This window comes from Brassica napus, chromosome C9, assembly GCF_020379485.1.
Source record: "Brassica napus cultivar Da-Ae chromosome C9, Da-Ae, whole genome shotgun sequence".
In the NCBI taxonomy this organism is placed as follows: domain Eukaryota; kingdom Viridiplantae; phylum Streptophyta; class Magnoliopsida; order Brassicales; family Brassicaceae; genus Brassica; species Brassica napus.
Genome location: NC_063452.1, coordinates 46347068 through 46361691, shown reverse-complemented (window position 1 = coordinate 46361691; position 14624 = coordinate 46347068). Strand labels below are relative to the sequence as shown.

The 14624-nt window shown below is 33.1% G+C and overlaps 2 protein-coding genes across 2 annotated transcripts; one reads left to right on the top strand and one right to left on the bottom strand.

The window, feature by feature from the left end:
* Positions 1 to 4469: 4469 nt before the first annotated feature.
* On the bottom strand, positions 4470 to 6442 carry LOC125592948 (tRNA uridine 5-carboxymethylaminomethyl modification enzyme MnmG-like). The gene is made up of 5 exons (XM_048768671.1): positions 6180 to 6442; positions 5630 to 5927; positions 5417 to 5550; positions 5268 to 5341; positions 4470 to 4841 (listed from the first exon to the last, which is right to left on the bottom strand). The coding sequence occupies exons 1-5, from the start codon at positions 6318 to 6320 to the stop codon at positions 4793 to 4795; spliced, it is 696 nt and encodes a 231-aa protein (XP_048624628.1). The 5' UTR covers positions 6321 to 6442; the 3' UTR covers positions 4470 to 4792.
* Positions 6443 to 8768: 2326 nt separating this feature from the next.
* Positions 8769 to 13812, top strand: LOC106377630. The gene is made up of 2 exons (XM_013817895.1): positions 8769 to 10029; positions 10376 to 13812. The coding sequence occupies exons 1-2, from the start codon at positions 8769 to 8771 to the stop codon at positions 13810 to 13812; spliced, it is 4698 nt and encodes a 1565-aa protein (XP_013673349.1).
* The last annotated feature ends 812 nt before the right edge of the window (positions 13813 to 14624 follow it).

Here is a 14624-nt window from a genome sequence, read left to right as displayed (position 1 = left end):
TATTATTTCATTATTAAAACCGTAACTATATATAAAGATTAGTAAAATATTGTTTTATTTTCATATTCAAAGATATTGTAACATTTCACAAATTTAGAAAGTTTTAAAAAAATTAAACTTTTCGCTTCATAGATTTATATTATCGAGTAAATAATTAAACATTTAGTTATTGTTTAACTTTTAAAATAAACTATATAGTTTAGAATTTTTTTTCCATTGGTTTAAGGTAGTAAATATTAATCATTGTTAGATAATATGATTTTTGTTATTTAAAAAAAAAATCTTTATAATTTTAAAAGTTAACATCGACAAATATCTAAATATTTAGCATATAGATGTATAGTATTACAACATTAAATTATATCTATTTAATTTATACTATCTATAAATCTAATGAATCATCTATTGTTTAAATCCAATTATTGATAGCCCAATAAAAATTTCTGGTAGATCCAAAATTTAAATGATAAGATAAGATATTAAATATAACATGATTTTCTAGGAATATGTCTATTAGGTCCATTTTTTAAAAAAATCATACATGAATTAAGATAGTGACTTCTATTTTAATATATAAAATATTGTATAATTTGTTTTAATAATCTACCTAGAAGCAAGTTGGATCCAACTTTGTGTTTCTGTTTTAATAGTATTGATTGATGATTGATGTATATTAGTTGAATCGGTCCTAGTAATTACATGGTTAAAATGCCTATATATTAATTGATTCCAAAATATTTATTATTTTTTATATAGAGGAATCGAACCTAGAACATGTTTCCCCCCTTGTCGTTCAAAAAAAAAGAGAACATGAATCTCTTATAACATTACTTCCACCATTACACTAATTTGAACTTTCTGTCCGGTCGAAGCCAGTAATATAGATAATAATTTGGTGGCCAGAAGCAAAACTTCTTTAGCTTTTTTTTTTCCCAAGACCGGCTCTGATCAGTTTGTATAAGAATATCTGAATAATGAATGATAATATTGATAGTCTAATATTTTTCGAAAATTAAAACATGCATGGGTGTATATGAAGCTTTAGTCTATATTTAATTTTTTCATTTTGACATAAGTTGCAACTCTCCATTTTATTTTCAAATAAATTGCTTTGAATTTGAAAATCTTGGGGATAAAAGTTTCCAGTGAATCCTTTAATCTGGTTCTCACAATACCAGTTTTAGATAATATTTTTTCAACATACCCAAGATTCGCACAATCTTAAAATGTTAGTTAAAATTGATGGTAAATACTCCCAGCTAAACAAAAGTGCATAACAACAAGGTCTTTAAAAGAAATAGAATAACGAATATGGCTACTTCTGGGGGCAAATCAACAAACATGACTATTGGAAAGAATCAAAGAAGTGATATGTTGTTATTAGATAGGCTCCCTTGTACCTAATAGCCTTTGCTTTATTCACTAAAAGGGAGTAAAGACTGAAGAGTCTCACAAGCACTAGTGCCAAGTTATATTTTTCCACTGACGGTCACATTTAAACGCTTTTTTTCAGTGAGATTTCTCTTTGTTGAATTTTTAATCATAATTTAAGACCTAATTGCATTATTGGTGATCCTTTTAATCAAAGCCAGACTCTAATATTGACGAGTCTTTTTGACCAATGGATCCATTTAAAGGCCTAAAACATTCTTTACAGACTATCTTGGGCCCAGCTAATATTGCCAGTGCATGTGCATACTTAAATCGAACTGGTTGTCCGTAATTTTGCAGGGGTATAAGTATTTTATGAAAATTATATACTCTCTCCGTTTCATATTAAATATCGTTGTAGATCTATCCGTTTCATATTAAATATCGTTGTAGAAACTTTTTCCGTTACAAAATACGTGTCGTTTTCGATTTTCAATGCAAAATTTATTAATTTTATTTAACAATTTATTTTTCTATTGGTTGAAATATAGTTAGGTGTATAGATAATTGTGTTTTTATATAAGAAATATACAAAATTAATTATTTTTTTAGTCTGTGTGCACAAACCCACAATGACACTTAAATTGAAACATAGGGAGTATTATTTTTATAGTTTTATAATTTTGAATAATAATAATAATAATTAAATTTAAATTTAAATTTTAAATATTTGAAAATCAAAAGTCTTGGTTTTATATAATTTTAGAAGAGTTTTGAAATATAGTGATAATTACATAAATTTTAATTTAAGTTTCTAAAAGTATTTTTATGACATAATTTACGATTAATAAAAATCTGAGGATTATGAACAAAAAAAACATTTTCTATTTTGCGCATTATCTTGTCTACCGCTTTATTTTATTCCGATGCAAATTTGTTATGAAGTTTTCATAATTTTGTCAAATCACAAATCACTTTCTCACAAATTTTTGATTTAGTGTTTAACATAAAGCTCAAAATTGGTTAACCAAACAAATTCATCATTAATTTAATCACCACACTATACTATCTTATCATACATTGATTCCTTTGACCAATATTTTCATTAAAAGTAATCATAATTTAATTTTAAACAGTATTTTATTCTCAGTTTAAAAAAAGATTACTTTAATACATCCTATTTAAATTAAGATTTGATACTTTTCTAATAATAATTTTTAAATAGTATATGAACTAAAATTTATTATATACTATTATATTTTTGTATATAAACATTTTAAAACAATATATATTATTGAGAGTTTAAAAAAAAGATAACATATAGTTGTAGATATAAAAGTTTAACTTATGTTAATAAATTTATTTTTGTATAAAATATTATATAGCTTACGTATTTTAACCAATTTTAATGATGAGTGATAATTTATTTAAATGAAATAATATTTTTTGTTAATTTACCTATTGAATTCATAAATCACGTCTATTTTATATAATACATAATATAATTATAATTTTTTTGAAAAAGTGTAAATTTTTATTTTATTGTTTTAAAATAATTTTTTAATTAACATTTATTTATAATAATATTATATTACTAATTACGAAACTAATTAATGTGCTATTTTATAAAAATATTTAAATTTTTAGTAAGATTTTGTTAGATTTTTTTTAACAGATTTTGTTATAATTAAAAAATAAAATTCAAATTTATAGTTGGTTTATTATTAATATAAATAATCAAATATATCATATTAAATAAATCTTTAAGTGGTTCTACTATGATTTGTTAATAGTAGATAAAAATATGATCCTAAATTAATAGATTAGATCTTGTTAATATTGGAGTGTTTGGCTATATTCAAATGCGTACCAATAATTGGATTTCTGTTTTGAATTTCTGTCTATACAAAGCAATTTATATTTCCATACTAAATTTGAGTATTAATTGCATAACAAACCAAAGGTAAGGAGAGTTACTATTATACAATTATTACAAAAAATGCCTTTAATGAAAGAAATAAATAATGGTTTAAATTTCAGTGGCATAAGTTGGTAAATACTAAGATGAAGTAAGGGTAATTTTTCAAATGTATTTCAGTTTTAATAGTGGCCATGTTCGTCTTGTGAACGCTGCAGAAGCGTTCTATTTTAGTATTTCTATTATTTCAATTTTAAAATTTAATTGAACATTTTTATTTTTATAATTATATAGCTTTTCTTTAAAAAATTTTTTTTTTTGCTTGTCTGCAATTGCAAACGCTAGTTGGAACAAGTTTTTGAATTTAAGAGGTTCAGAACGGTTTAAATCGATTTATGGTGTTTTCTATGATTGTTTCAAAACGCCGATAACCGCCATCAACCGCAAAAACTGCGTTTGCGAGTGGTAATGGAGAAACCAGTCATGCCTCTTAGTCAAAGCCAGACTCTAATATCGACGAGTCTTTTTGACTAATGGATCCATTTAAAGGAACATTGATACAGCAAGACTATGCAGCAAGGGATGTATGCCACATTGCTAGTGCATGTGTATATTTAAATCGAATCTTCAAAATGGACACATCTCGAGTCTTTTATATAAAAACCAAAACAAAACCACAGGTCCACAACCACAACCAAGAAACATATTTTATGTAAGTTTTTTTTTTTGATAATCATGAAAATCCTAAAGATTTTATAGATCCAAAGACTAATCTCATTAGATCTTATATATGGATACACAACTAATCCATCAATATGGCACGGTTAGATAGCCAAGGTAATCGAACTCAGAACGGAAGCTCTAGCTAGAGTTTCTTTTTACCACTAAGCTAAGACAACTTTGGTTATATTTTATGTAATTAATTTTTTTGGTTTTTAGTTTTTTTTGCACTTAGATGATTATACAGCTATTTTAGTGATTACAAAAAGCTATCTAAAAATTGAAAACAGCGGTCTTTTTCAGCTGGCATTAAAAAATCGCATAATCTCTAGCTTCTAAGAAATTTTGATACAAAGAAAAGAAAACCAATTTCCACAGAAATTGGTTAACAAACCAGCAAGCAAAGAGAGCGAAAATACCAGTCTTTTTCAACATCTAGATATAGCATATTCCTTAATTATGATGCAATCCAGATACTTTAACAAGAAACTGAACTAATGAGCCTGACTGGTTTTCCCGTTACGACCCGCAAACACAGCTTTTGCGGTTGGTAGCGGTTGACAGCGTTTCGAAACAATCATACAAACCGCTACAAATCGTTACAAACCGTTCCAGACAAAGTTGAACATTACATAACAGATTATTTTTTCACAAACACAGCATAAGCCACTGATCAGAACTTGAATTGTTTAAATGTTACATAACAGATTATTTTTCACAAACACGACATAAGACACTGATCAGAACTTGAATTCATGTTCTGCATCCAACTCGAGTTATGTTCTACATCCATTGCCCAAGCAAATTTAGCCACAAGAGATGTGTTGAAGACCTAGAACAGAAACGATTTAAAATTAGTTCACAAAGAAAAAGTTGTGTTCAAACAACAACCATCTTGACAGTTCAACTCTAACATAACATAGTTCTTTCAAGGATATAAAGTCACCGTTTATGTCAAACTTACATAGTACTACGTCCATTGTTTCAGTGAGGCTTGCAAACAATTTAGAAAGTAAAGTGTATTACGGAGACAAAAAAAAAAAGGTCATATATGCAAACACACGCTAAGCAAACAGCATATCTCAAGAGATGAACGATGTGAGCCTCACACACAGCTATCTCATGACGCTAGCTAACACATGTTACTCTTGTTTATGTGGTCTCTCATACGATAAAACTTTCCAGATTCTGAAGTTTTTTATAAGTTTAAATCACTTATAAACAACACACACAAACACACTCATATTCAAGATAGTACCTTAATCTTGTTTGATGAGAGACATTCCACATCTTCAACTTATAGTTTCCATCATCTCTAATTTTTTTACTCAACTACAACACAAATCAAAAATTGATTGTTAGTTAGGAGATATGTGAAAGAAAATGAATGAAGAAATAAAATCAGACCTTTGCATCCAAAGTCATGGAAGCATTGTGGATTTTGAACACTTTGGGAGTGAGACCTGTTGCAAGTTCATCTAGATGGTCTAGTATGATCTTTGTGTTCAAATCATGGAACACAAGATCAGTCTCTGTTTTTCCTGTGAAACAGAAAATTATTTCAGCCAAAAGAGAAGAAGAAAAAAACTGAGAAACCTTATTAATGTGTCAAAAACTCACCCGATTGAAGCTGTTGTCTAATAGCACTGTAATAAAGAGGAAGGAGCTCAGCTATGTTGTTGAGAGAAAGTTCTGCAAGGAATTTCCCGTGAGTAAGTTTGACCACTTGGGTGTGTGGTTTCACATGTAGGTTCTCTGCAACTCCATCTACGGAGTTGAAATTTTTTTTCTTGGGTTTCTCTAGTGGAGCATTTTTCTGTTGGCTTGCTGCAAGAGATGACTCTATCGTGCGAGTCAAGTAGCAGCACATTTGTTCTCCCTCAATATGAAAATCTGGGTCGAAACTGAACCAGCTGACCTGGGAAAGGAACATTAATGATCAGCATCTTCAAATACAAAAGGTTCATGAATCACCTTGGTTAGATACCAGAGAAAAATATGAAATATTGTTCCATTAGATGAGAAATATATTTATAAAGCGCCAATGAAAGCTTAAGCTTCCTGCTGCCTAAGTTGCTACTAACTGACTGAATCGCTTTAGCCCATGTAACAATACAACAATGATCCTGGATAGGCTATTTATTTATTTAAGTGCATTATTGAGTAATACCTCATGTTGAGCCTCCAAGAGGGAAAAATCAATGGTCTCTTTCTCAAATCCAAGTTCCTGCAAATTATCTGCCAAGCCTTGTGAAACTGACTCGCCAGCTGAAATAGATTTTTTCTTCCTAACAAGGATATTTGTTACCATTGCCTCTGTAATACAGACATTTCATATCTCATCCTGTTCTATCAATTTGGTTTGATTGACGATGTTGCAGTGAAGAAAAGAAACGGGTGGATAAACAAATAGTTGGTTTAGTAGTAGTAGTCTCATATGGTTCACTTATTATTCCCGGTTAGATTCGTTTATCTGATCTATTAAATCTTATATATTAAAATATAAGTCACAACTTTGATTTATGTGTAATTTTTTAAAAATCTTATATATTAAAACAGAATTCACAACTTTGATTCATGTGTAATTTTTTAAAAAATGGACCTAATGGGTCTATTCTTATAAAGTCATGTTACATTTAATCTCTAATCTTATCATTTGAATTTTGGGTCAACCACAAATTTTTATTGGGCTATCAATAATTGGATTTAAACAATAAATTATCCAATGGATTTTTAGATAATATAAATTAAATAGATATAATTTAATGTTGTAATACTATAACCCCATATGTTAATTATTTAAATATTTGTCGATGTTAAATTTTAAAATTATGAAGAGTTTTTTTTTTAAATAACAAAAATCATATTATCTAACAATGATTAATCTTTACTACCTTAAACCAATGAAAACAAATTTTAAACTATAAGGTTTATTTTAAAACTTAGACAAAAACTAAATGTTTAATTATTTACTCGATAGTATAAATCTGTGAAGCAAAAAGTTTAATTTTTTTAAATTTTTCTAAATTTGTGAAATGTTACTATATTTTTGAATATGACAATAAAACAATATTTTACTAATCTTTATATATATAGTTACGATTTTAATAATGAAATAATAATCCGAATATATATATATATATATATATATATATATATATATATATATATATATATATATAGAAGAAGATACAAATACATGTGAATTTTTGAAACAATATTTTTAATGAAAAAAATATACCGTAAACTTATTATGCTTTAAAGTTGATAGACACATATATATATTATAATATATATCAATTTAGAATTGAAAACAAAAACCCGCGCGGTTACGCGGACCGAGATCTAGTCTTATATATTTAAATAGAAGTCATTACTTCTTTAATGTGATTTTTTTAATTTGGACCATCACTTAGAAATTTCACTAAACATATTTTATTAAGACTAATAATATATAGAATCTTTAAAATACTTTAATCATAATATCTTTTGATATCATTTCATTTTAATAGTATAGATATATTTATTTTAAAATTCTAACAAATCTGTTTTAAAAGATTTTCACAAGATCTTCATTTTCAAAATTATATTTAAATATTTTCACTAATTTTGAAATTTGTTTGAAATATTATTATACATTAATATATTCAGTTATTGTTTATAAAATGAAAAATAAAAAAAATCTATAATATGTTACCTATTATATAATCATAATCAATCATATTAAAAAAAATTATTATATTGAACTAAATATAATAAAATTGTATTAAATTTATAAATTTATGAATTTTATTTTTCGTAAGTATAAAATACTTATCTTCAAAAATCAAATCTAATACGTTGGTAAGATGAGTTAACATTAGCAAACTATATAATACATATATAAAAATTAACATGTATTTCCTTAAAGCTAATAATATAAAATATTTTAACTACTTTAATCATATATTTTCATTTTAAATATAGTATATATTTACACATTATATTTTAAAAATTATAATAAATCTGTGTAAAAATATTTTAACAATAACTTAATGTATTTTAAGTTATCGTTTATAAAATGAAAAAATAAATAAATTATATCTTATTTTATCTACTTTATAGTCATGATCATGTTAAAAATACAATTATTATACTTAAATAAATATGATAAAAGTATATTCAACTGATAAATTTATAAATTTTATTTTCATAAATGTAAACTATTTATTTTTAAAATATAATATGATGATAAAACGGCTTAAAATTAGCAAAATATATAATACATGTCTAAAAATTAACATATGTTAGACTTTTGTATATACAATAATATATTATCTAAAATGAATAAGAATTAAAAAATATCAGTAAAAAAAAATCTAACTTTGAAAAACGGGTCAGAATTTAGCATTAATTAAATACAAAATAATTTTCAAATATGTTTTCTCATGAATATATTAATTTTACTAATAACTAAATGCAAATACTGATGTAAAGTGCGATTGAGTGAACAGTAAAGTGCGATTGAGTGAACAGTAAAGTGCGATAATTAAGGCGATTTTTTCAAAATCGTCCGGCGACTTCCTCCGACGTAGTCTAGATCTTCCGTCGGTACCATCCAACGAGATCGAGACGACGCGACGACGAAGACAAGATCGAGTTTTGTTCGTGATGAGATCTACCTGTTGACCTCTCTATCCAGCTGAAGAAGACGACGATCCAAGCAGGGACGCAGACCGACGGTGCGCTTCGGGCTCTCTCCACTCCTGAGCTCGGAGTTATGGGTTCCTCACCTCCACCTGTTGACCCAGCTCTACAGCCCCCGGCGAAATCCTATTCCCAAGTTGCTACTCAAAGTTCACGTGATCTAGAAGGAAAACTAATAAATGTTATGCGTTTCTCACCGGTGGTGGATATGCAAGGAGGTGTAGCATCTGTTGACCTGCCAGAAGAACTTCTCACTGAATCCAAACCTTTGTGGTCTGCATTTGTTGTTGGACACTTCATGGGGGATGCTCCACACATCGGAAAAGTCCACGCCATAGTTAACCGCATCTGGTCCTTCCCGGATAGATCAGCAAAGATAGATGCTCACTTCATCAGTCCACGCACGGTTCTCTTCCGCATTGATAACCAGCACCTAAAGGAGAGAGTCTTGAAGAGAACTTTCTGGCATATCGCCGATATACCTATTGTGGTACGAGGATGGTGTCCTAAAACTGCCTCCGCGCCACCTGATCTTACGGCTATTCCGCTTTGGGTGGATCTCCAAGGGGTCCCGGACCACCTGTTCTCCGACACTGGTCTTACCTTCTTTGGGGACACAATTGACCGTACCGTCAAGTTACACCCTAATACGGAACGATGCGTCCGTCTAGACGTTGCGCGCTTACTCGTGGTTATGAACCTAGAGGAACCAATACCATCGACTATAAATGTCAGGGGATCTGGAGAGACTATCACTGTCAGTTACACGTGGTTACCCCCACGATGCCTTGGATGCCAGATATGGGGTCACTCTGACAAGACATGCTCCAAAAATAAGCAGATCAAAGATAAAACAGAAGGTGCTAAGGAAAAACAAAAGGATCCCGCGGGTTCTGGTACGGAGGCTCCTCTTACCAACTCCACCAAGGAAACTGAGGTCTCAAAGAGTATTGACACTGACAAACCTGTGCAAGAGGTGGAGAACGTGGAAAATACGGAAACTACAACCCCTATGAAGCATACCGAAGAAGACGGTAACGTTAGCGTATCGGACAAGGAAGCGGGAAATAATGGTGCTTCTGAGAACAAAGAACCATGGCTTACGGTACCACAGAGTTCGCCTTCTGGGAGTCGGAAACTTGCAAAGCCGGGAACAAGTAAGGAGCCCGAAGATCAAAGCAAAACCTCACCGTCCCGATTCCATTTGCTCCGCAAGGAACTTGAGGAGGGTGAAATGGAAGAAGAAGACGAAAGTGCGAGCTCTGATGGGGAAAGCTCAGTCGAAATAAAGGAAACCTTTGAGAAGAGGAAGCAATTTGAGAAGGAAAAGTCTGGTAAGAACAAGAAGAACCAGAAAAAAAACCAAAATACAAATGCGGGGAACAAAAAAGATCAATCCAAAGGTGCCAAGAACAAGCAAAACAATTATGTCTCCTCACGGAGACACTAATGATATGATATCGTTATTTGCGTGGAACACAAGGGGCTTCAACAAAATGCGCAAACAAAATGTTGTATGTTCTTGGATTAAATCTACGAAACCTTCTTTTGGATGCCTTGTCGAAACTCGGGTTCGAGAAGAAAACAGTGTATCTATCCTAAACGCTGCTCTTCCTCACTGGAATTTCATTACTAACTATGAACATCACTACCTTGGAAAAATATGGGTCTGTTGGGCAGGGAACGTCTCCGTTAACCTTCTGTTTAAGAGTGACCAGTGCATCACCGTGTGGGTTACCTCGGAAAGTGGGGAGCAATTTTTGTGCTCATGTGTTTATGCCTCCAACTTTGCTGTGGCCAGACAGCACCTCTGGAGTGAATTGGCTTACATAAAGGCACAATATGTACTAACTGGAGTCCCATGGATTGTGATGGGTGACTTCAACGAAACGCTAGCTTCCTCAGAGCACTCAAAGGGATCTCTATCAAACGCGGGCCTGCGGGGGATGCAAGCTTTCCAGTCTGCGGTTGCACACTGCAACCTCACCGACCTCACTTCTATTGGTCCTACATTCACATGGACTAATAAGCAAAAAGAGCATCCGATCGCAAAGAAACTGGATCGAGTTCTTGTCAATGACCACTGGTTGCACCAATTTCCTCAATCTTATGGAAGTGTGGAGCCTTCGGGCGTCTCAGATCATACACGTTACTGGGTTAGGCTCAAAACTATCGCGATGGGGAAGAAGCGACCTTTCAAGGTTTTTAACTTTCTGGCCGATCATCCGGATTTTTTGGATACAGTTGCAGCGTCTTGGAACTCCACCGAAGAGATCTTCCATTCCACGTCGGCGCTATTCAGATTCCATAAAAAGCTGAAATTTCTCAAACCACTACTGCGGCGACTCAATCAAAACAGATTCGGTAATATACCAAAAAGAACTCAAGATGCTTTTGAGAAACTCTGCGACAAACAGAGGTCGGCATTGCAGGACCCTACGGAAACAACATTTACAGAGGCTGCAGATGCCATGAACGACTGGAACCATTGGGCATCGATAGAGGAAAGTTTTCTGCGTCAGAAATCAAGAATCACGTGGCTGCAACATGGCGACCAGAACTCCTTATTCTTCTTCAAAATTGTCCAGAGTAGAACATCCTACAACATGATACGACAGCTCACCTTACCTTCTGGCGAGGTAATCAATGACCTTCAACAGATCAAGGGTATTGCGGCATCACACTTCGAAAATTTCCTCAACCTATGCCCACAGACGGCGGCGTTGATAGACTCAGCGCACCTAACTGACCTTTTGGAATTCAGATGCCCGGATCACACAGCACAGCTACTTACTCATCCTATATCTGAGGCTGAGATTCGCAATGTATTGTTCTCCATGCCTTCTAGCAAGGCTCCGGGGCCAGACGGTTTTCCAGCTGATTTTTACAGAGCTTCATGGGATATCATAAAGAAAGACTTCATCACTGCCGTACAGTCCTTCTTCATGTTTGGATTTCTTCCTCGAGGGGTCAATGCAACCATATTAACGCTTATACCTAAACATGGGGATGCAAGGGAGATAAAAGACTACAGACCAATAAGTTGCTGCAACATTTTATATAAAGTGATCTCCAAAATTCTGGCAAACAGATTAAAGGTGTTACTACCGGAGCTGATCGAACCGAACCAGTGCGCTTTTGTCAAAGGTCGTCTCCTGCTCGAAAATGTCTTGCTTGCTACGGAACTCGTCAAGAACTATCACAAGGAATCAATACAGCCACGAAGTGTCCTTAAGCTGGATATTTCAAAGGCTTTCGACTCTGTAAACTGGAATTTCATCATGATTACACTTCGAGCATTGGGTATTCCGGAAATGTTTATTCATTGGATCCACACCTGTCTATCCACTGCCACATTCTCTGTTTCTGTAAATGGTGAACTGGAGGGGTTCTTTGGAAGTGAGCGTGGCTTGCGACAAGGATGCGCTCTATCTCCGTATCTATTCGTCATTGCCGTAAATGTGTTGTCCCGAATGTTAAACAAGGGGACTCTCTCTCAGCGATTTGGGTTCCATCCCTACTGCAGCAAGGTAAACCTTACTCACCTGAGTTTTGCGGATGATCTTATGATTTTCACAGATGGTGCAGTTGAGTCCCTTAAGGGGATTTTCGAAGTTCTCGCTGAGTTTGCAGGTCTCTCCGGTCTGGTGATAAACCCAGCAAAATCCTCTATCTTCATGGCTGGCCGGATTACTCAGGAGTTCAAGGACGAGGCTCAGCGACTAGGTATCCCTACAGATTCCCTACCGGTGCGATATCTAGGACTGCCACTCACCACGAAGACAATGACCAAAGCAGACTACGAGCCACTCATTGATCAGATTCGTACTCGAATGGTTTCTTGGTCGAGTAGATGCCTATCATATGCGGGTCGTTTACAGCTTGTAAAATCAGTCATTGGGAGCATTACAAACTTCTGGTGCTCAGTATTTCGACTCCCCAAGACCTGTCTCAATACTATCGAGGGGATGTGTGCTGCTTTTCTATGGTCTGGATCACCAAATACACACACAAAGGCAAAGGTTGCGTGGGAGGATATTTGCCGACCAAAAGATGAGGGCGGTTTGGGTATTAGACGACTAACGGATACGTCAAGGGTATTCGCGCTAAGTTTGATTTGGAGGTTGCTAACAAACTCTGGTTCTTTGTGGGTGGCTTGGACGAAGGCTTACTTGTTGAAAACTCATAGCTTCTGGGATATCAATGGCAACCACGCAGGATCTTGGATTTGGCGAAAACTTCTGAAGCTCAGGGACCAAGCAGCACCTTTCATGAAATCGGAGATAGGGAATGGTAAGGGTACCCTATTCTGGTTTGACAACTGGTTACCGGTGGGTAGACTTATTGATATTGCAGGTGCTTTAGGAACGCAAGTGCTAGGCATCTCACGCTATGCAACCGTCTCAGACGCTGCCTCTGGGGGACAATGGAACATACGTCGGTGTCGAGGCTATCACCTACGGGCGATGATAGCATGCATCAACTCTGTTCCAGCTCCAGCGGAGGAGGCGGATGAGGATATGACTCTATGGCGTCACGGAGATGGAGAATACAAAGAGAAATTTTTGAGCACGGCAACATGGGAGCAATTACGGGGTTCAAACCCAAAATTACAATGGTGTAAAGTTGTTTGGTTCCGACAAAGCATCCCACGATTTGCTTTCATCACTTGGTTGGCTTTTAAGGATAGGTTGGCGACAGGAGCGAGAACAAGAGCTTGGGGTATTGTTCAACCGTGCATCCTATGTGGAGAACCGGACGAAACTCGCGACCACCTATTCTTCGCATGCCCTTTCTTCTTTACGGTTTGGATCGACCTTGTGGGGTTCATACTGGGACCTAATGTCAATCCTGACTGGACAATAACTATCACCTCCATCACCTCTAACCAAAGGAAAGAGGCGGACACATGCTTGTTGAAGCTTGCTCTCCAAGCAACCATTCATAGCATATGGCGTGAGAGGAACACAAGGAGACACAATAACAATCCTACCAGCACTGGTCAGATGGTCCACTACATCGACAAAACAATTAGAAACAGGTTATCTTCCCCCAGGCAAAGAAATCTTACCTTCTATGCCGAAACAATGCAGAGATGGTTCGCAAGGACATCTTAACTGCAATTATCTACAGCTTTCTTTTTCAATATTCTGTTTCCTGTTTCATATTCTGATTTGTGTTTCCTTTGAAAGCAAAAACTAAAGTTGCCTGTAATTTTTTCTTTTGTTGTTAATCAATTTAAAAGTTCAAAAAAAAATATGCAAATACAATAAGATAAATATATAATAAGAACTGACAAATATATACGGTTTTAAACAATTGATTAATTATAACATATAAATTTTAAAATTATTGTATTTGAAATATTTATATAAACATTTAAGTATATGATTAACGCTAAAAATATATACCACTTATGTTCTAAAATAATAATTTATGTATAGAAAAATGAAAACAAACATTCGCGCTGTTGCACGGGTCAAAATCTAGTTAGAATTGTATTTTAAATCTAACAATCATTTCATGTGTAATATTATATTTTTGATCTTAATATAGGAGTTTCACTAAATGTTGGACTAACCATGTTTTTTTTAATCAAAAGCTAACTCTATTTTCAAATAAATACTAGATCTTGGTGTTTGATTTTAATTTTATAAACGTTAAAATATTTTTTATATAATTAATAGAAAATACTTTTAATATTAATCATATTTAAATGTTTATTTGACTATTTTAAAATGATCATGTTATATTTTAAATGTTTGTCACCGAATTAATTGTTTCATCACATGTATATGCAGATTCTTATTATTTGTTTTATTAGATTTGCGTTTAATTATAAGACAACTTAATATATATATTTTTTATACATGCAAAATTTAAATGATCTGATATTTATTTTCAATTTAACTCATATATTATTTATATA